This window comes from Astatotilapia calliptera, chromosome 7 (assembly GCF_964374335.1).
Source record: "Astatotilapia calliptera chromosome 7, fAstCal68.1, whole genome shotgun sequence".
NCBI classification, from domain to species: domain Eukaryota; kingdom Metazoa; phylum Chordata; class Actinopteri; order Cichliformes; family Cichlidae; genus Astatotilapia; species Astatotilapia calliptera.
The window spans coordinates 21,131,499-21,153,663 of NC_137428.1; the positions used below are offsets into that span (position 1 = coordinate 21,131,499).

Sequence of the window (22,165 nt, forward strand, 5' to 3'; positions counted from 1 at the left end):
ATAACCTAAAATCATCAGCATGAAGGTTGGGTCTTGGGCGCAGTTGGGTGTTCCAACAGGACAATGATCCCAAACACACATCAAAAGTGGTAAAGGAATTGCTAAATCAGGCTAGAATAAGGGTTTTAGAATGGCCTTCTCAAAGTCCTGACTTAAACCCCATTGAAAACGTGGACAATGCTGAAGAAACAAGTCCATGTCAGAAAGCCATCAAATTTAACTGAACTGCACCAATTCTGTCAAGAGGAGTGGTCAAAGATTCAACTAGAAGCTTGTGGATGGCTACCAAAAGCACCTAATTGAAGTGAAAATGGCTAAGGGACATGTAACCAAATATTAGCACTGCTGTATGTATATTTCTGACCCAGCAGATGTGATCACTTTTTTCTGTTAACCCATAATAAAGTCATTAAAGAACCAAACTTCATGAATGTTTTTTGTGACAAAGAAGTATCTGTTCCAATCACTCTATCAGAGAAAAATCAGAGTTTTAGAAATAACGGGACACTCGGTAGAGACATTATATTATATTCTTTACAAGTGTATGTAAACTTTTGACCACAACTGTATGTGTATTACTCCTAAAACAGATATAAAATCAAGACTACTGTGTTGGGAAGGTTACTTTTAAAATGTATTGCACTACAGATTACAGAATACATGCCCCCAAAATGTATTTTGTAACGTATTTCGTTACGTTACTCAATGAGAGTAATGTATTCTGAATACTTTGGATTACCTATTATATTATCATGCTTTTTACAACTACATGAATGTACTATTGCTGTGTGAATTATTACTTTTACTGAAGCTTACTTGCCATACCAACACCAACTAGATTTTTAAATCTGAATATATTTGCAGCGATCTCGTATAGGAAACTGTTTCACGCGTATATAAAACAGGTCCGCGGCTCCGAACCATAGTAAAGGGACCTCTGGCTAACACGTCAGGCTCCGTGTCGGGCTGGTAGCTTTACTTTGTTGTCTGGGTCAACTTTGCTAGCGAGAGACAGACAGAGGCGTTGAAAGGCTGCTCCAACGAAACTTATTGTTTGGGAGGAAAACAGGAACATGGTGTACAGTCGAGTCTTAATAGCTTACTTACAACTGGGCTCGTCAGGCACTCTTCTTGGCTGCAGTGGTTATTATTATATTTACATGCTTCCAGCTCCCGTTTCTGCTCGGTGACAACTCGTACTTTTCCTTTTTCTCCCTCCCTCGCTCACAGACACATAACGGGTATGGCAGTCCATTCTCGCTGCAGCACGGACTACACTGCCCATGAGGCTACATTCTTTAGGGCGATGCCTGTAACACTCTGCCTATTGCCTTCATATTAAATCATTTTTGTGAATAATTTTTTAAAATATTTCTTCACATCATTATGCGGGCCGCAAGTAGGGGTGACATGGGCCGCGAGATTGACACCCAGGCATTAGAGCCTCTTAATGCGCGTTTTGTTTGGGGCGTGGAAACCAAAAATAGAGAGGACATAGCCAAACATATGAAACAGGAAAAGACCCTTTATTTCAACAAAGTAACTGTATTCTGAATACCACCTTTTTAAACGGTAACTGTAACGGAATACAGTTACTCATATTTTGTATTTTAAATACATAACGGCGGTACATGTATTCCGTTACTCCCCAACACTGCAGGTGGGAAAAAGTTCCAAATGTATAGCACAGATCATCCGAGGTGTTAAAGTGTTTGTTTTTTTATCTGTACATAAACTCTGCTGGTCTTTGCTCAAATAAGATTTTTTACAGTGAAATCTGCCAAATGTGTCAGGCACATTTCATTTCATTTGGATTCAAGAGTGAGCTGCTAAGTATTTGGTGGTCAAGGGCAGAGGTCACTGTGATCTCACAAACCATGATTTCATTAGAATCTCATTAATCTCATTAGAAGCTACTTTCAGCTGCTCCGTCATTCATACTTGCTTTGTTCAGATTTGTTTTAGACTAGAACTACAACTCCCAGAGGGATTTGTGTCTGCAAATCAATCAAAGTTGTGATCTTTTGCTTGTTAGTGGAAATATGTGAAACGCTTCACTACGGACCCGCCACAAAAACAGCTTATAAGATAAGAAGGGATAAACTGATGGCATTTTTATTTCCAAAATGATCAAATGTAGGAAAAGAATAGGAGGGTGTGACCATATCTTATATTTGCTCTGTTACTGAATTGATGGCACTAATCATTGGTCCCCATCTTCAGTCTGTATATACAGTAGATATCCTGCTAGCATCAGCTTCAATATGCCTTTAAATGAGTCTGAGTAAAAGCAGGAATTCTAGTTAGCTCGTATAACGTGTGCCAGTCCAGTTATTAAATGTTCTTGTCTTTGAAAAACAGAAAGGATATGCTTCCTCTGTTACACAATGTGAAGTTAATGTGGTAAAGCACTAACCAGGTTTTAACCTGATTAACTATTAACTAAAACATACAGAAAATCAGGAAAACAACAAAGGTCACGGAGCACATTTTAGACCTGCATTATTCTGAAGATCTTAAGGGCACTGTTTTCCGTTTTCTGAATTGCTTTTTCAGAAATCGAATGACAATTCACCATAAAATGAAGATCTGAAAGGATTGCCAGACTACAATGAAGGGGCCAAGAATACAATTGCTATAAGACACTCAAAAAGGCTTTCCTCAAATGTCACAGAAATGCCACGGTAAAAGTTTGATTGGTTCATAGAGTGCTTCAGAAACCCGAAAGCTTATGCTCTTCACTTTTCTTCATGCATTTTGATGTTTCTTTTTTCTTTTTTAACAGGAGCAGCACGTCAGAAATCAGCCATCAAATATTGTACGGTAGACATCCCAGAGATGCCCCCGTGCAGTTTCAAACCAGAGGAATACAAGGTAGGAAGTGATGGCACATTCATGTTCTTCTGCAAGCCCTCTCACAAATAAAAGAAAGTCATCAAATATAAAAAGAAACATACGAATCCCCAAAGACCGGGGCCAGAGCCAATCTCAGGTTTTCCTGAAATTCAGATACATTTTTCTATGAGGTAAGCTGATCTTTCCCAGATGATCTCTGAGATGGTTCACAGTGGAGCAGCAGATTAGAAATTTACTTTGGGCCTAACAAATTTAGTGCTTTGTTAGCCAAACAAAGAAAGTTGGTGTAATAATGTAAGAACTGCACTGATTTGGTCTTTCCTCGTCTCAGTGAAGATTCTACTTATGGCTTTCTCATTCAGCAGCAGCTGTCTAAACAAGTGTTCAGAGAAGTCTGTACATACCGTACTAAATCATGCCACGGCAAGTCCTAAAATTCCTTATCGTTTCTTAAGGTGAAAGTGGGAGGATTTGCCTCACTGGAAGCTATTTAAGGTTTGGCCCAAGTCCATGACCTAGTAAGACCTAAATATATGGTCTTCATCTTTCCCTCCTGCCTGGCAGCTTCAGCTTCATGACCAGTATTTCCCCTATTCCTTTTTTGCACATGTCCAAACCATCTCAGCCTTTCCTCTCTAACTTTAAACTTTAAACTGCCCTCTGATGTACTCATTTCCCATCCATCCTGGTCGCTCTCAATAAAAATCTTAGCATCTTCAACTCTGTCATCTCCACCTGTTATTGCTGTGTTTCTGCTGGTGCCACAGACTTTAACCCACACATCAGAACAGGTCTTACTACCATCTGGTGAATCTTACTGATATTAAATTATTATTGCTAGAGCGCCTAGGAGCTGACGATACAGTCCCTTGAGAAATCAGCACTGCTTCCTGCCTGGTGTCTTGAACAGGAAAAAATATATATTACATCAATTCAATTCAGTTTTATTCATTTATTTTTAAAGGTGCTTTCTATTGTAAGGTAGACCCTACAATAATACATACAGAGACAAACCCAACAAACATATGACCCCCTATGAGCAAGCACTTTACGACTTTTTGTTTTGTTTTGTTTTGTTGTTTTTCCATAACTTGTGTATCTGCAAATATACACATTCTGTATTTTTCATATGAAAGAAACTATACTGTGGTGGGGCTTGCTAATTTCTTGTTTTGATTTATGTATGTTATGTTTTGTTTTACTTCATATGTTTCATATGTTTCATATGTTGTTTGTTTAATTTAAGACAAAAAAAAATTAAATGAATGAGAGGTAAAACTTGAGGGGGTAGGGACAAATAAGTAAATACTTCAGCCTACTCCTTTTCAAACAAATAATGGAATGATATTTTGTAATGATTGTGAAGGCACATGTTTGAAATGTTTGAAATAAAAATGAACTGAACTGAACTGAACATTGAGAAGGAAAAACTCAGGAAGAAACTTCCGGGAGAACCAGGCTCAGGGAGGGGCGGCCATCTGCCGCGACCGGTTGGGGTGGGAGAAGAAAGACAGGATAGTAGCATAGTCGCATACACCTTTTGCAATGTAAGAAAGAGAGGATTCAGGGTCACCTGGTCCAGCCCTAACTATATACTTTACCAAAAAGGAAAATTTTAAGCCTAATCTTAAAAATAGAGATAGTGTCTGTCTCCCAAATCCAAACTGGAAGCTGGTTCCACAGAAGAGGGGGCTGAAAACTAAAGGCTCTCCCTCCCATTCTACTTTTAAGTACTCTAGGAACAACAAGGAAGCCTATAATGTGAGAGCGAAGTGCTTTAATAGGGTGATATGGTACTATAAGGTCATTAAGATAAGATGGGGCCTGATTATTTAAGACCTTGTATGTGAGGAGCAGGATTTTGAATTCAATTCTGGGTTTAACAGGAAGCCAATGAAGGGAAGAGTTACATTAAATCACTTTACATTTTATATGTATAGTATTCTTGTGATACAAGACACAGAAGATGCTTTTCTATTTGGTTCAACTGAATCTCACTGCTGACAGTGTCCGACTGGCCTTGTTCTTTTATACGTATCTGAAATAAGTCTGAAGTGGTTTTACTGAAAATACCAATGCTGTGCTGGACATTATTTAGATAAGCAAGAGATCTGTACTTCTGACTGACACAAGTATCAACTCTTTTGATCAGTTGTGAGATTTACCTGAGAGACACATCAACAGTAGTGAAGTAGCCATAGGAACAATAGCACTCCTCTGGGGCTGGTGGTGTTGAATCCATGCCACAGAGAATGAAGACTTTTCTGAAGACAAAAGATAATTTTATGCCAGCAACAATACTTGAAAAAAGTTGCATTGCTTCTGTTTTCAACAACTCTGTGTGCATTTTGGAATCAACGACACTAATTGTGATTTTCTGATTCTTACCTGACATAGGGTTTTGGATCCTCATAGTTCAGCAATAATGGTTCCTTCGCAAATGTGCAAGTCACCAGTGGGACTCCAATTCCAATCACTGATACTGCTTCTTGTATGGTGCGATGAATGATGGTCCGACACTGTTTTGGCCTTTGTGTCCTTGAGTTGCAAACAGAATTAAAAATTCTGGCCATGCGATAGTTTTCCACTTTGTCTGACTCCATCCATAATGTACCTTTCTGGATATTATAGAGGATTTTGTCAATAACCCAAATCTAATTGTAATGTTACATACGAGTACTTACTAAACAGTTAAAGTATCTGCCCCAAGCCGGCTGATTATTAGTGCACCAAAGTCAATGTTTAAATCTTTGAATGATTCTTTGGCTTCACTAGTTTTGGGATCAAGTTCACCCCCGAGCTGCTGCCATTGTCTAGGATATTACATGTTACATACAAGGATAGTAAAGTGTCAAGGCACCCTGGACCTTATTGCACCCTTACTCAGAATCATAAGGCAGACCACACCCATCTTTGAATTTTCCATTTTTACTACACACATGTAAAGTTTTGCAACTGTTATCTCACATGGTCGTGACGCTTTTGCGTTAATAAACTCTGTCCAATGTCTTCCAATAACAACCGCCAAAGTATGTAAAACCAGCTTTATAGACAAAGAAATCAGGAAGTCCTTCTTTTATGCTTTAAATGTACTACTGTGCTAACACTAATAAAAAAGTTACGACCTTCCCACTCTGTAACATCTCTTCTGCGTATTTTTAGGGTATGTCCAAAGAGCAGATGATGGAGATCCGCAAGCAGAACTGCAACCCCATGACCACGAAGATAACTTACTTAAAGAAGCCCGTGTTCATCCACCAGGGCTACATGCAGTGGCTGTGGGATGTGGATGGGAAGCGATATTTGGATTTATTTGCCGGTGTGGCGACCGTCAGTGTGGGCCACTGCCACCCGTAAGGCCGTTCTTCTTCACCGTGTATGGTTTTTGTTCTGATTTCAGTTGTTTATACAAAATTGGCTCATTCAGTTCTTTCCACTTTGACCTTTGTTTGCATAGAAAAGTGACAGCTGCGATACAGAAGCAGCTGAAGAAACTGTGGCATACTACTAACATCTACATCCATCCTGAACTGCATGAGTATTGTGACAAACTGGCCCCCTACTTACCTGATCCTCTTAAGGTGCTCTGCTACAGTCCATGAATCTAATTAGTATGAAGGCTGTTGTTAAAATGTGTCCTCTCTGGTTTCTCATCCAGGTGATTTATCTGACCAACAGCGGCTCGGAAGCCAATGAGCTTGCGATGCTGATGGCTCGCCTCCACACTGGCAACTTTGATATAATCACCTTCAGGTAAACATCTCATTGTAACCAAGCTTAATTTGTCTATAATCATGATGGATCTTATATATATATATATATATATATATATATATATATATATATATATATATATATATATATATATATATTAGGGGTGCAACGATACACAAAATTCACGGTTCGGTTCGGTTCGATACTTTGGTGTCACGGTTCGATATTTTTTCGATACAAAAAAAATGTTCATGCCTTTTTAATTTGTCATTTATTAAAATTATAAATATATATTTTAACTCAAAAGTACAGTTTTTAAATTTAACCCTAACCCTTGTGCGTGTTTTTTATTTTGACAGCGAATGCGCACCTGCGGACCACTTATGTGCAGCCCTGGTTATTTAGCTCGTCATATTGCAGCCACAGAAATTATTTTGTCCATGAAACCATAAAGCTGCACTTTCTTTTTGCCTTATAGTCTGATTTGTCATAACTTCTCCGTTTTGTGGTAAGCTTTTCTTTGGCTGTCACTTCTTCACCCTGACCTGTCTTATTTGGCTCAGCAGAACTAAAATATATATACTGCTGCTTTTACACACGCACTCACATAAGCTCAGCGATTCTCTGCGCGATCAACCTCTCACATGTTTAAGCTTGCTGCGGGAGATTTCACTTGTCATGTTTGCATAGTAAGCTAACGATTAATAAGACGATGTCAGAGGAATTGGTGCGCAAATTATCATCACTCACAGATCAGTGTTGTCGCTCTCTATACACAGTTCGCACGATTGCAAAGTGAAAGCAAAAAACAAGCGCAAATTCAAACGCGATTTCAATATGTCACATATTGACAGTGGCTCACCGATGCCAATGACATAATTACCCAGCTACATTTCTGAAAGAATGCAAAAGCATTGACATATATTTTTCCTACAATAGCCCGACGGGCAGGGAAGAGATAGATTTTGGTAGCCCGACTGAAAAAATCGCTAGCTCCGGGACGTCAGGCTAGCGATATTGCAAGCCCTGTATCTGATTGAGGAATCACTCATCTTTGGAAAAGAGAGTTTATTACAGAGAAATGTCTCTTTCCAAAATAAAAGCTATACTATCCGCTTCTTCTGGGCTATATTCTCAGCAGCATAAGGAGAATCATGTGCTAACAGCTGTCTAAATGACTCGGCTAAAGTTAGTAGCATGCTTGTTGTTTTTGTCTTTGCACTAGGATGATGTCGGCGTAAATGTGCAGTCATATTCGTTGTGTTCCCACTAGTGCTTTCAGGTTAATCTCGTTGAAATGACCTTAACACCACAACACGGTAAATCTCCGTTAACGAGCTACCGCCGATCGCCCCGTGCATGGGGCTAGACGGCCAACACGTTAACGAGCTAACTGCGCTAACACACTAGTTCCCACCCATGTAATTGAGCATTGCATGGCACATCCAACATACTGTTTTACTTTAGTCCATGACTCGCTTACCTTCAGGGTCATACGTCACATGAAAACCAAAATAATTCCAAACGCCAGATCTGAATGAGGGTGGGGGAGGTGCCCTGCGCTCTTCCTTCTGACGATGCTGTCTGTGTGGAGCGCTCAGTGGATCTGCGCTCGACAGTGCAGCCTAGGCGGAGTAGTCGAACGCAGATTCACTGAGCGCTCAACACAGACAGCATCGTCAGAAGGAAAGTTGATAAAATAAATTACAAATGTTGTATTGTTCGATACATATGCGTACCAAACCGAAAGCACTGTATCGAACGGTTCAATATCGATACGAATATCGTTGCACCCCTAATATATATATACATATATATATATATATATATATATATATATATATATATATATATATATATATATATATATAAAACACCCAGCATGCCCCTGCGGGCGGTTTATCCTTCAAGCTCGGGTCCTCTACCAGAGGCCTGGGAGCTTGAGGGTCCTGCGCAGTATCTTAGCTGTTCCCAGGACTGCGCTCTTCTGGACAGAGATCTCCGATGTTATTCCCGGGATCTGCTGGAGCCACTCGCCTAGCTTGGGAGTCACCGCACCTAGTGCTCCGATTACCACGGGGACCACCGTTACCTTCACCCTCCACATCCTCTCGAGCTCTTCTCTGAGCCCTTGGTATTTCTCCAGCTTCTCGTGTTCCTTCTTCCTGATATTGCTGTCATTCGGAACCGCTACATCAATCACTACGGTCATCTTCTTCTGTTTGTCTACCACCACTATGTCTGGTTGGTTAGCCACCACCATTTTGTCCGTCTGTATCTGGAAGTCCCACAGGATCTTAGCTCGGTCATTCTCCACCACCCTTGGGGGCATCTCCCATTTTGACCTCGGGACTTCCAGGTTATACTCGGCACAGGTGTTCCTGTACACTATGCCGGCCACTTGGTTATGGCGTTCCATGTATGCCTTGCCTGCTAGCATCTTGCACCCTGCTGTAATGTGCTGGATTGTCTCTGGGGCATCTTTACACAGCCTGCACCTGGGGTCTTGCCTGGTGTGATAGACCCCAGCCTCTATGGATCTTGTACTCAGAGCTTGTTCTTGTGCTGCCATGATTAGTGCCTCTGTGCTGTCTTTCAGTCCAGCTTTGTCCAGCCACTGGTAGGATTTCTGGATATCAGCCACCTCCTCTATCTGCCGGTGGTACATACCGTGCAGGGGCCTGTCCTTCCATGATGGTTCCTCGTCTATATATATATATATATATATATATATCTATATATATATATATATAGATATATATAGATAGATAGAGATATAGATAGATAGAAATCTGTCCCGCCTTTCTAGTTTTACATTTAGCTGCACAGCATAAACATACTAGAGGCTGTGCCATTGGCCATTCATCCATATCCTCCTGAGAACCAGCCTATTCATTTATGTCATCTGTAATGGTCTATATCTTTTGACTTATTTGAGCTGTCCTACCCCTAAGTCCTTGTCTGGGTGGCCTCTTTTAGCTCCAGAGAGAAAGGAAATCACAAAAAAAGTTCAATGGGGAGATTCTTTTTTGCTTGGTTCTCAGGAGGATATAAGCAGGAGAAGCAATATTATGCTAATGTTTAATGTTGAGTGGATGGGCATCAGTTGATGAACATTGGTTGACTGTTGGAATTTGCATTATATTATGTTCATGAGACAAGACAATATTTTTCTTTGTCCTTCATCACGGAGTTGGCTTTGCTTTTTATCACATTACCCTTTTTCAAGGTTAGCATTGATATACTCTAATATGAAGCCACACAAAGATGTAGATGTGCATTCAAATTCATCCCCTTTGCCACAGGAAATATAACTGATTAATTGTCATTATGTTCATTCATTACGTCCCCTTTTAATTTTATTTGAATACATTACGGGACAAAATTTAGGCTTCTGGACCTGTTGCACCATGGTATCTCTGCAAAATTCACATTTTTAATCTTGTCGTGACTTTATTAGAAAAGCAGATTATTCAAGTGTAGCTTTTTAAATGTAATAAACTGTGGAACTGTGGATAGTATTATACTGCTAGCAGCCCCCTGTGAAACTGGAGGAGAAAAATAGTTAGTAAGAAGCAGCATTAAAGGAAAGGGTGCAAAAGAGCAGCATTAACCACAGTCTTGGTAATTATAGACAAAATGTAGAACTAGGTGATGAACTTGTTGTATGTCAAGCCTCTGTATATAACCACTCACACTAGGATGGATAGGATGAAGACAAGTGTAGTGAAAGAGACCGAATCCTAGTGTAGCACCATTTTGATCATCACTGTGTATGAAGGGTACAGGAACACAGAGTAATAAATAACGGGAAAAGTAGGCGCTGAATGAGCAACTTTGAAAAAGTATATATGTAAGAGATCGAGAGACTGCCCTTCAAATCTGCAGGAGGCTTTTGCGCTGTATTTATTCCACCTTGTAAATGGGATAATAAAGAAGCTGTTGAAATGAAAAAGTCTGTCTTAAGTTGCGTATTTTCACCAGGTCAGAATCAAAGGATCAGGAGCGGCAACTGATCCTCGACAAAACCCATTAACAGTCGAAAAGAAGAACAAAAAGAGAGGATGGAAGGAAGGATGGATCGATGGATCCAGTCTAAATGGGAGGGGGTGGGGGGTGCTCACTAGTCGCAGACATCTCAAACACAGCTCCCAAAGCCCCACCCAACACTGAGCTAGCTTTTTTTAACCCTCTTATACAGCTTCTTACAGTTTTTATAAGTGATGTTGTTACCCCAACAAAAACCGGCAAAGCTGCCAACACTGCCAAACAACTGCATGATAAAACAAGTGCAGCATTTTATTACACTCAATAAAGAATTAGTGTTTGCAGAGAAAGAGTCCATGCTGCCCTTTTTTATTGAGGGCATCAGAGTTGATAGATCAATCCAGTTTGTCATCAAGTTGCACACCAAGATATTTGTATGACTACGCCACTTTGATGTCCGGCCGGCCGGCCATCCATGTCCTACCGCTTATTCGATTTTGTGTCACAATGGCAGCAGTCTAACCATATACACCCAGACTTCTCTAACAGCTCATCCAAGAGATGTAATCTCTCCAGCGAGTCCTAGGTCTCCCCCCAGGGCCTTGTCCCGGTAGGACATATCCGAAACACCTCAACTGGCTTCTTATGATGTGGAGCTCTACTCCAATGACCAAACAATGACCAAGAGGGCGAGGAAGCCGGTTCCATCCGTTTAAAGAAATATTAGTTTCTTTAAATTTTCCATGGCCATTGCGTACCTATGACCTCATTACTTCACTTCCCAGAGCTTGTAACCATAGGTGACGGTAGGACTATAAACTGACCAGTAAATTGACTGCTCCGCTTTTACGCTCAATTCTCTCGTCAAGTTTTGATTGTATTCATGATGCGGCAGTTCTCCTTAATCCAGTTACAGAAGGCACTGACCAGGTTCCTGTATTCTTCCACCTGTACGTTCCTAATACATCCCACAATTGCTGTGTCCTCGGAATATTTTTGCATGTGGCTTATGTTAGACTTATAGTTCATGTCCACAGTGTATACTGTGAAGAAGAACAAATAAATGCTGGTGCGTGGCACCCTCAGGAAAAGCTGTGTTTACATGTATGCCACCATAGTGGTTCATTACAACCTTTCTCAGTATGTTTCCTGAATTCTCAAAAACCGATGCGGATGTGCCGTCTAGCGGTAAGGGTTTGTTGTTGGTGCGGGTACTACTTGAGCAGGCATTGCAAATAATCTTATGGGCAGCATTCCAGGTTTTATGATGTTATCTTTGTTCTGTGTTAACCATTAACTGTCAGACTGACCCAGCTGACTTGGTTTCTGCCCAATAAACAGACCATGTGCCCTGATGTGTTTAGAGGTCCTTGGGGAGGAAGCTACTGCAGGGACTCCCCTGTGCAGTCCATCAGACAGTGTAGCTGTGCTCAAGGTACACACACACACCCCTGGCTTATCACACATCAATTATCTTTATTGTCGCTCTCATAAACAGGAACATTCATCTCCATGGTCTGCACTAATAATAGCTTGCATGTGCGTGAATTGTGTGCTTACAATCGTGATGTTTATAACACTAAAAGGATGTAAAGGATGAATGGTTGTGGTCAAAAGTTAACATCTGCTGACTTAAAAAAAACAAAAGAATTGGGTGCATAAGTCAGAATGTATTTATATATTTAACTTCTGGTGCAAACCCAGTTACTTTGTTCTCTAAGCAGGCCTGAAATATGACAGAAACCACTCAGTTGAGAAAAGAGCTTCAAGCATTACTCCTAGTAGGATTTCAAATGGGGAAGAGTTAAAGTTCCCTTGAAGTTGCACCTCAGTTTGGAAGCCATCATTGAGCATTTAATCTAAATTTTAATCTAAATTTGTTGGTAACGTTGATGTTAGGGCTTTGGAAAGGCCATTCCAGAAAATTCAATTGTGCCGAAGCTTCGACATGAAGTTGAAGAATTTGGGAGTAGTCCTCCTTCATCATTATTCCAACCACTTTATGTAATTTACCTGTACCTCTAACACCAAAACAACCCCAGAGCATGATGCTACCACCACCATGCTTGACAGCTGGTATACAGTTCTTAGGTTTGAGAGCCTCCCCTTTACTCTTCAAATATTACCTTATTGTTGCCAAATAGTTTTTGGCAACAATAAGGCATTTGGCTTGCCAAGTTCAACTGCAAATTTCAGGTGTTGATATATTCAGGTGAAGGTGTTGATTTTGGAGCAGGGGATTGTTTTCTCCTCCGTCCATAGTGATGCACAACTCACGTCATTGTGGACAGTGATGCTGGTGTTCCAGCTGTTTCCAGTTCATAGCAGGCTTTCTGGTTCCTGTGTTGGTCTTGAACATCCTAACCGATTTCCTCAAATCTGGGGATTTTTCCAGACCTCGTTAAAGGGGACGCACTTTCAAATTGCATCTACTTGCTTAAAATCTGCAGATGTTTAGAAATAGCTCCACAAGACCTCCCCAAATTGTGTAAAGCTCTTAGATCTTGACTGAGTTCCTTGGACTTTCCTATTGTTCTGAGTACTGGTCAATCCAGTAAGTGCTGTCAAACAAATCCTTTTTACTACCAGCTGTAGTCAATCATGATCCCTAACAGGACCTTAACAGACCTTGGCCTTGTCAAGTTGAAAGACGTTTTTTAAACCCATTATTTATTATGCATTCTGTGCAATCATTCCACCCTGGAAAAGAAGAATTACCCAAAATCACCATGTCATTTATGGCCTTGATAAGTGTGAATTTTGGTTAAATTGTTTGTTTTGCCAGGTAAATTTAGACCTTTAATAAGAGTGGTCAGAGAAAGAAAGGTCAGCGAAAGAAGTGTTTATGCCCCTGCAGTTCAAACTGCTAATCATTCACTTGTTGTAATGGTTAATCATTCTGAGGAAATTTGTAAGCCTGAGTTTCACCTAGAGTGTACCCGCAAATTCAGCGTGCTAACACACCTGCATGAGAAATGATTCTGTCTGAAACATGAAGAAAAGGCAAGTTCTTGTGGTGCAATAAACACTTTTTGAAAACATATAGACATTTGTATACTGTTACTTTTAGAAAACTGTTGTCTCTGGTCCCACAGGTGCTTGCATAGCAAATAAACATTACATTGAACAGTTAGAAGAGACATTTGCTACCAGCGTTCCAAGTCAAATTGCAGCTTTCTTTGGAGAGCCTATTCAGGTACTATATTCTTTTTATCCATGGCTATGGCTGGATTTATTTTTGACTCCGTGTGATAGTAACGGACAAACAACATTCATTTTACTAAATATATTTGTTATGCTACCACTCAGGGTTTTTTCTGCATGACTGCTTCTATTTTTGATATTTTTTTGAATATGTTAGCAAAGGAATATAAGCGTGTTTGGTGTGTACAGGGCATGGGAGGAGCTGTACAGTACCCGAAAAACTATCTCAAGGAAGCTTACAAACTTGTAAGACAGAGAGGAGGAATCTGCATTGCTGATGAGGTCAGACACCACGAAGGTGTTATGTTTTTCTCAAAGACGAAATAAAGCAAAAACCAAACAGTATTGCAAGGCTAAGCCAATGCAGTAATTATAAAAGCGAGCTAAACGCAATTCAATGGAATTTCTTTTAGAAACTCTTGGTTTCTTTGAGTAAACTGTGGATAACTAATGTATTATGTAATTATATAATCCAATTGTGTATTATAATAATCTAATTATTAGTGAGCGATATATAGAATTTTAATATAAAAGGCATTTGCACATTACAGGTCTAGACTGGATTTGGCCGAACGGGAAGCCACTTTTGGGGTTTCCAAGGTCATGATGTCATTCCTGACATGGTTACAATGGCAAAGGGTATTGGCAATGGATTCCCAGTGGGAGCTGTTGTTACCACACCAGGTGAGATTACATTAAGATGCGCAAGTCCTAAATTCAATTAGCATGTATGGTAAATGGCCTGTATTTGTATAGCGCTTTACTTAGTCCCTAAGGACCCCAAAGTGCTTCACACTACATTCAGTCATTCACCCAGTCACACACACATTCACACACAGGTGATGGCAAGCTACATTATAGGCACAGCCACCCTGGGGCGCACTGACAGAGGCGAGGCTGCCGGACACTGGCACCACCGGGCCCTCTGACCACCACCTGTAGGCAACGGGTGAAGTGTCTTGCCCAAGGACACAATGACCAAGACTGTCCAAGCCGGGGCTCGAACCGGCAACCTTCCGATTACAAGACGAACTGCCAACTCTTGAGCCACGATCGCTCTTAACCTCTTTTTTATGTATTTTTTTCGCTGCCCTAATTAAATTTATGTGATCCCAGCAATTTTCAATTTCAAATGCAAACACAGACTTTTTTTCCTCAGAACGTCATGCAAAATCCATTGACATAAAGCATAAACGATATAAGAGCAAACACTGACTCACGTGGTAATTACCAATACAGCGCTAGCCTTGAAAATGTATGTTTATTTCTGTGAGTGGGTGTGTAATAATAGGCTGCTGTGCGTTCATGGTAGAAACAGCTTTCACGTACTGGTCAACTTTTAGATGCACGATTTATGCTCTTAAAGACCCCACTGTCCAAAAATTAACATGAAACCCCTTGATACTTACACAAATCATTTGCAATGCATGTATTCTGAGACATTTGTATTCTGAGGCTGAAGTTTTGATTACAAGCAGCAGAGCGGAGGTGTGAGCTTGTTTATTCATGTGTGTGCGTGTGTGTTTTTTTCCAGAAATTGCTGCTTCCTTTGTGAAAGCCTCCCACTTCAACACATTCGGAGGAAATCCCTTGGCGTGTGCCATTGCTTCATCAGTTCTCGATGTAAGAACCGATCTTCTTATTTCCATAGACGAGTTTGAGAAGTTCTTAATAAAACAGTCAGGCAAGTTTATAACTTGTCCTTTTGCCCAGTGAATGAAGATAGATTACATGTTTAGTTTTTTTTCCCTGCTACTACGCACACCTCTGTAAATCACGCACGAGTGGGGAAGTATAGTGATTTATACATCTTTTTTTATTTGTTTCTACCTTTGCTAACAAAGCAGATAAAGCTTATCACACAACACAGTGAACCAGATAAAAGCTGCAGCACATTATACATCATAAAATATACTGCTGAGTACCATTTTATATGCGGTGCCATTTTTACTTTTAAGAAACACAATGTTTGCTTCGGCAGTGGAGAGTTGACGAGGGGACTAACAACTAAAGAAAATATTAATCTGGTAGTACAAATATATTTTTGAGCAACTTGGAAGTAGCTTAAAAACATTTATGTTTGCAAACTGATTTGAGTGGTTAACATTTTTCTTTGTACAAATCTACCAATCATATATTTTCCAGATGGGACTGCATAGTGGATCAAAATTTGATCCACTTTTCTGTGTTTACAATTCCATCAGTTTTGACAACACCACTGATTCAAATGCAGCCCCAAACCATTACAGAGCCTCCACCGTGCTTTACAGATGACTGTAGACTCTCTGTTACGCACTGTTTTATCTCCTTCATACATAGTGACAATAATTAGACCCAAAAATTTCCCATTTGGATTCATCGCAGACAGCTACCCGTCCACTGGGACCATTTCTGATGATGCTTTGGTAAACAGCAGATGATGAACTGAAAGGCCATATCCATCTCCCAGGTTTTGTCAGATACTGTTCATCATATTTTTTAGGCCAGCCACTTTTTCTTTTGTCCTTCACTTCTTCAGGTTCCTCATTTTTGGTGAATACACTGCACACCTTACTGAGATATGCCAAGGTTTAACCTAATAGCTATTTAGAACCGTACAGTTTCTGCAGATTTGTCGTGATGCAAATCTGCTTCAGCACATCCCAAAGGTTCTTTAATGAGCTGAGGACTGTGGAGGCCATTTGAGTACAGTGAACTCATTGTCATGTTAAAGAAACCAGCTTTAGGGGATCTGAGCTTTACGACACAGAGTGTTGTCCAATCCAACAGACGATGGGCAAGCTGTGGTCCTACTGTCAGTAAAAATTGTGGGGCTTGTTGCTTTTCTGAAGTGGTTTAATAGCTGGTCATTTCCCCTCCTTATTAAAAGTATTTGACTATATGATTAAAGATGCCAAAGACTCCAGATCACATTTCTCCAGGTGTAAGCTGATTAAAAAGCAAAAAAGGGGCAATTTTTCCAAACCTTGAGAAGGAATCCTTTCACATTTTCCACCACGTAGCTGTAGCATGATGTAGAGCGTGGCATGGCCACAGATTTGGGTTTTTTTCAGTGTATTTGTTTTTGAAAATAAACAACAAGCACTGACTGAAATTTTTTTTTCCTAACATGCAAAACTGAACTGAATGTTGTTACCTTGTTAAGTTCAAATGATTGTACTGCATAATTTTCCTTTTTAGCAACTCGAATGGGGAAAAAATGAAGTAGAACAAAATGCTGCACATTTTATGTGGAATTCATTTCTTTTCAGACTATCAGAGAGGATAGCACACAGCACAACAGTCTTCATGTGGGCACCTATCTGATGACGCAAATGGCTGAACTCAGAGACAAATATGAGATTATCGGTGATGTCTGTGGAAAAGCCCTCCAGATCGGCGTGGAAATGGTTAAAGACAAGGTAGTGCGTTCTAAACAAGTGACTCATCTCTCATACACCATTAGGAGTAGCAGCAGCTGTCATCTGCGCTTAAATATGTGAGCAGAGCAAATTCAGTTTGTTTTTAAAAATACTACAGTGGACCAGCAGCAGCTGTTAGCAGAGAAGATTAGCCAAACTATTCCTTCCCAAAACCCACACTGAATAAAAATCAGTCTGACTCTTCAGTTTACATATTTGGTTATGTCCAAAGGCTGATTTAACATTTCTGTCATGTTGCCTGTAAGTAAAAACTCTAAAGTCCAAAAACGTTGGGATACTGTGTAAAAACAGAAAGACTGAAAGACAGAAAAGATGCACATTTTATTCAAAATGAAACGCATCAAATGCTTAAACATTTTACTACTACCTCAAATAAATCTTATCTTACTTTGATTTTGATGGCAGCAGCGGTTCTCAGAAAGTTGGTATGTGGTGGTTGTGGGAACGAAAGGCTGGAAAAGTAACTGTTTCTGTGAACTACTGGGAATAAAATAATAACTATTCTGTTTTTAACTTACATTTTTCATTTTCTGAATGAGGTTTGTGCACGCTGATCCTATTCATATGCGCCACCTTTCGTGATGTATTGTTAAACAGGAGGAAATGTGGAAGTCAAAAATGCCATTTAATACTTTAACTAAGCTTTCTGACTGAGGAAACATTAACATATTAGACCACAGAAGACATGGCGCTTGCTTTAAGGTGCTATAGAAGTAGATGAGTAATATTAGTAATACAAGATAGCACATCCTTGTGTCCTTTCATATCTTCTTTTTGAACCACAGGGCAGCAGAGAGCCGCTGCCTCCTGAAGCAATGAGTGAGATCCTTGAGGACATCAAGGACATGGGAGTCCTGATAGGCAAAGGAGGAGTGTACGGACAGGTAGGCGGAGTCACCATGAGCTGACCTATCCTTGTGTCAGTTTAGTCATGTGGTGGAAAAAGAAAAAAAGTTTACATGACTCCATGCGAAAAACAAAATCACCCTTACCGCTACTAATCAGATTCACTTTATTTACTGATCAGTGTTAAGTGTAAACTTGTCTATAAAAGCAGAGGATTCGTCAGGCTGGCGTGGAACATTCAGCCACAATGCCACAATCTTCCCAAGAGCAATACTCGACGACACTACAAAGAAACCAAAGTTACAGACGGTGCAGGCTTCAGTCAGCATGTTGAAGTTCATGGCAGCACAATTACAAAAAGCCTGTAGGGTTGCCAGGAGAAAGAACATGACAGCACCGATTAGGTTTGCAGCGATGCATCTAAAAATCACAAGGCATCTCCTTGGGAGATTTCGCCAAAGTGGAGGCGTTTGGCCACAATACACAGCATACAAGTACAAACCAATCTAACCAACTGTCCAGCACAGTGGTGGAGGGGTGATGATTTGAGTTCGTTTTCCAGCCACAGGACCGTCTCGCAGTCACCAAGTCGCCCTTGAACTCATCTCTATACCAGACCAGAGCATTTCAGAGTCAAATGTGAGGTCATCTGTCTGGAAGCTAAAGCCTGGCCCAAATTGGCTTATGATACTCAAGGTGCTGAAAACACACAGTCAAAGTCCAGGTCACAACCTCACTAAAACACTGATGAGAACTTGAGCTGTACAAACCACAATGAACTGAAAAAGGTAAAGACGAGTGGGTCAAAATCCCTCCACAACTATGTGAGAGTCATCAGAGAGTTATTGCTGAAAAGATTGTTTTACAAGAAACAGAATCATGGGGTGTTCTTAGTTTAAGAACCCAATACAGAGTTAGGAAATGTAAATGTAAAAGTGTAAAAATCAGCTATAAAACTATAAATATGGGACAAAAAATAACTAAATCATGATGGAGAATCTCTGTTTTGCCCTTGAGGAAGTTCACTCATCTAAACTCGTCAAACCAGCACAAGTCTTTGTTCTTCAAGAAGTGATTTGACTTACTAGACTTCACAAAAGAATGGTGGTGCACCAGCTTCTGCTTTTCTGTGCCCCGCCCTTCAGAATGTGCTTTAAAGCAGTTATTAGCAAGGATTTTTCGGTCAAACTTAGGTTTGTTTTCTTTAAAAAATTCAACAAGCGAAAGATTCAAGGCTAAAACTTTGAACAGTCTGTGCGACGGCACACTCAGTCTTGAACAGGACTATCAAAAAACATGGTGTTACAATCTCCCTGCCTGCAAACTCTGAGACATACATTACAACAAAAAGTCTCTGCGGTGCAAACCACAGACTGAGCTTCCAAAAACTTTGCTGTGCATCAAAGGAAATTATTTAACTTTTTGTAATTAACCATTTACAATGACCCTACACATTTTAAAATGAATAGGAGGGAAAAAATTGCATCAGCGTCTCCAAGGCTAAAAAACCAAATGCACTACACTAATCTCCGGGTTGAAGCCAAAAAGATAACATCTAAGCTAACGGCTGGCCTCAAAACAGCAATAACAGAGAAACCCAATAAGCTTCCACTAATGAACAAAACACTTTACAAAACAAGTCCCACAAGTTTGCCACTCCTAACCTCCAAGAGCACTCAAAAAACAAAAAAAACAAAACGGCACTAACTCAGCATGCGTGTGCATGCTGAGTTAGTGCCGTCAGAATCCAGTGGCTGAACAGCATTTAGCTCTTGCTGCTGGAGGTAAATCTGAAGTTCCACAAATGATCTGAATGCCTTCATCTGTGGCAATCAGGTGTGAGAAACCTGAGAGAGAAAGGGAGGGAGAGCACAGCTGTCTTCCAGAAAGAGGCCAAAAGATCAGTGAATGTAGATTGTAAGTCATTGTATTCTGTTATTTATTCATTTATTTGACAGCATCCCAACCTTTTTGGAAGTTTTTTGGTGGTCTAACCTAATTACTGTGCTTGACAGCAAGTCTCTTATTCACTTTCTTATAAATTGAAGCTTTTAAAAAAAAAAAAAAATGTTAATAGTAATATTAATAGCAGAAAAAGAGTACCCAGTTCATCAAAAACTTTATTTCACCTCCATCTCTGATCAAATGTCATTGTTGAAGAGAAAGTTTTATTTCATACAGCACGTCCCCGGCAGAGTGCTTTGACTGGCTGCGGAAAATACTGTAGGCGTTTTATGTTACTCATTATGAAATATTACACTGGATGAAAAACATTATATGGTGCACATTTTTTGAAAACTCCATTCAGTCGGGAATCAAAATGTCACTGCCACAATTGCTAACCTTGTATTGTTCTAGGGGAAAAAGCCAGAGCGTAACTTTTTAGATTTATTCCCAGATCAACAATGAATCAATGTGAAAGCCTCTTTACAATTTGTTTCGATGCTTAAAGCTTTTCAACTGCCTTGTCCTTGAGTTTAAAAGGCATCCTTTTCTGTAAAAGTAATTTTTTCTTTTCAATTAATGCACAGCTATTCATGCGTGATACAGTGAAGATAACAGGGACCTCATTTTAAACTTTTTCACCTATTACAAGCGATTGTTCAACAGAAAGAGGGGGGGTCTCGATTTAAAAGCAAATGCCTTTCCCGGCTTAGATATTAATTTATGCGCCCGCTCTGCCTTCAGGATAAGAAAAGAAAAATAGATTATTTCGCTCCATGAGCTCCACTCTCACCTTCTTTTTTCCTTTCTCGCACCACTTTAGACCTTCCGCATACAACCCCCCATGTGCATCACGAGGGAGGATGTAGATTTCTTCCTGGCGGTGTTTAATAAAGCAATCTCGGGCTACACGGACAGAAAATGAGCAGGTCAATGCCGAGGAGTGAACTGGAATGGAAAACCATTCAGCAAGGGACTTCTCCTTTTAAAAAAAAACAATTAAAAATGTATTGTCTGAATGTTTCAAATTATATAAAAATGGCTCCACTGAAATCAGTCTTTTATAGTCACTGATTTTTACTGTTTCTCTAACTTCGATGTCATTTTGCTCACTTCAGATTGAATGAATAAACATTTTTGTGATCAGCCTGTAAAAATATTTGAGATGAACCGACCACAGAATTACAGTTTCATTTTGTTTTTGTCTTCCCGATAAAACTGCAAACATACGATGAAATGAATGCATGATTTTTATTCTTTTTTTTAGACACATCCAACAAGCTGTTCGCTGTTACACACGATTCCCAGAGGCATTAATGGAAGCAAGAAGCACTCCGAGAGTGCAAACCTCCACCATGAGCAGTATTTACTTATAAGAGAATAGTGTTGTATTTCATGTATATACTCATTTCATTATCTAAAACATACTGTAAGAAGTTTATATGGCAGTAAAAATCAGATACGGGCAACATGACAGATGTTTACATTGATTACAGAGACATTATGTAGCAGTAGGTCATGGATAATAGGTATTACCTCATTCCTTTTTCTCTTTCTGATGCTTTCTTTAAAGATCTAACACCTTTTAGGGTCAGCTTGAACGAAAGGCAGATGTGGGATTGTGAAATGTTAAAGTGAGGTCAGAGGTCAAATGTGACATGTTTGGTTGGAGCCTATAATGTGATATTTATGATCCCCATGTGCCAGAATCATTTCTGAAATGGTGCCGATAGAAACAGAAGCAGTTTCATTTGTAGCATAGTTTTAATGGTTAAAACAAAAATATTTTTAAACGTTTGACCCTGAAGAAGAGGTAAGAGGTCCAATGTAACATATTTAGAATCCCCATATATCATTGCCTGATCACTGATCAGGCCTAAGATTCTGACCGCTGAGACGTGAAGTCGATAACACCGATTATCTCCTCATTGTGGCACCTGTTTGCAGATGAGCTATACCAGGGAGCAGATGAACATTTTGTCCTCAAAGATGAAGCATGAACAATGGGCAAGTATCAAGATTTGAGCAGGTTTGACAGGGGCCAAATTGTGATGGCGACTGGGTCAGACCATTTCTGCACTGATCAGTATTGATCAAAAGTGGTCCAAGGTAGAAACAGTGATGAACCAATGACAGGGTCACAGGTGGCCCAGCTCACTGATGCATGCAGGGAACAAAGATTCCACAGATGG

At 40.0% G+C, this 22,165-nt stretch overlaps 1 protein-coding gene across 1 annotated transcript; it reads left to right on the plus strand.

The window, feature by feature from the left end:
• Positions 1-2,364: 2,364 nt before the first annotated feature.
• LOC113027328 (alanine--glyoxylate aminotransferase 2, mitochondrial-like) lies at positions 2,365-21,119 on the plus strand. The gene is given in 14 exon segments (XM_080304194.1): positions 2,365-2,684; positions 2,786-2,874; positions 6,019-6,209; positions 6,314-6,437; positions 6,515-6,623; positions 11,345-11,353; positions 11,849-11,992; positions 13,653-13,753; positions 13,951-14,043; positions 14,313-14,445; positions 15,296-15,384; positions 17,013-17,162; positions 17,969-18,067; positions 20,797-21,119. Coding segments are annotated over 14 exon segments (1,452 nt in total). The 5' UTR covers positions 2,365-2,665; the 3' UTR covers positions 20,899-21,119.
• The last annotated feature ends 1,046 nt before the right edge of the window (positions 21,120-22,165 follow it).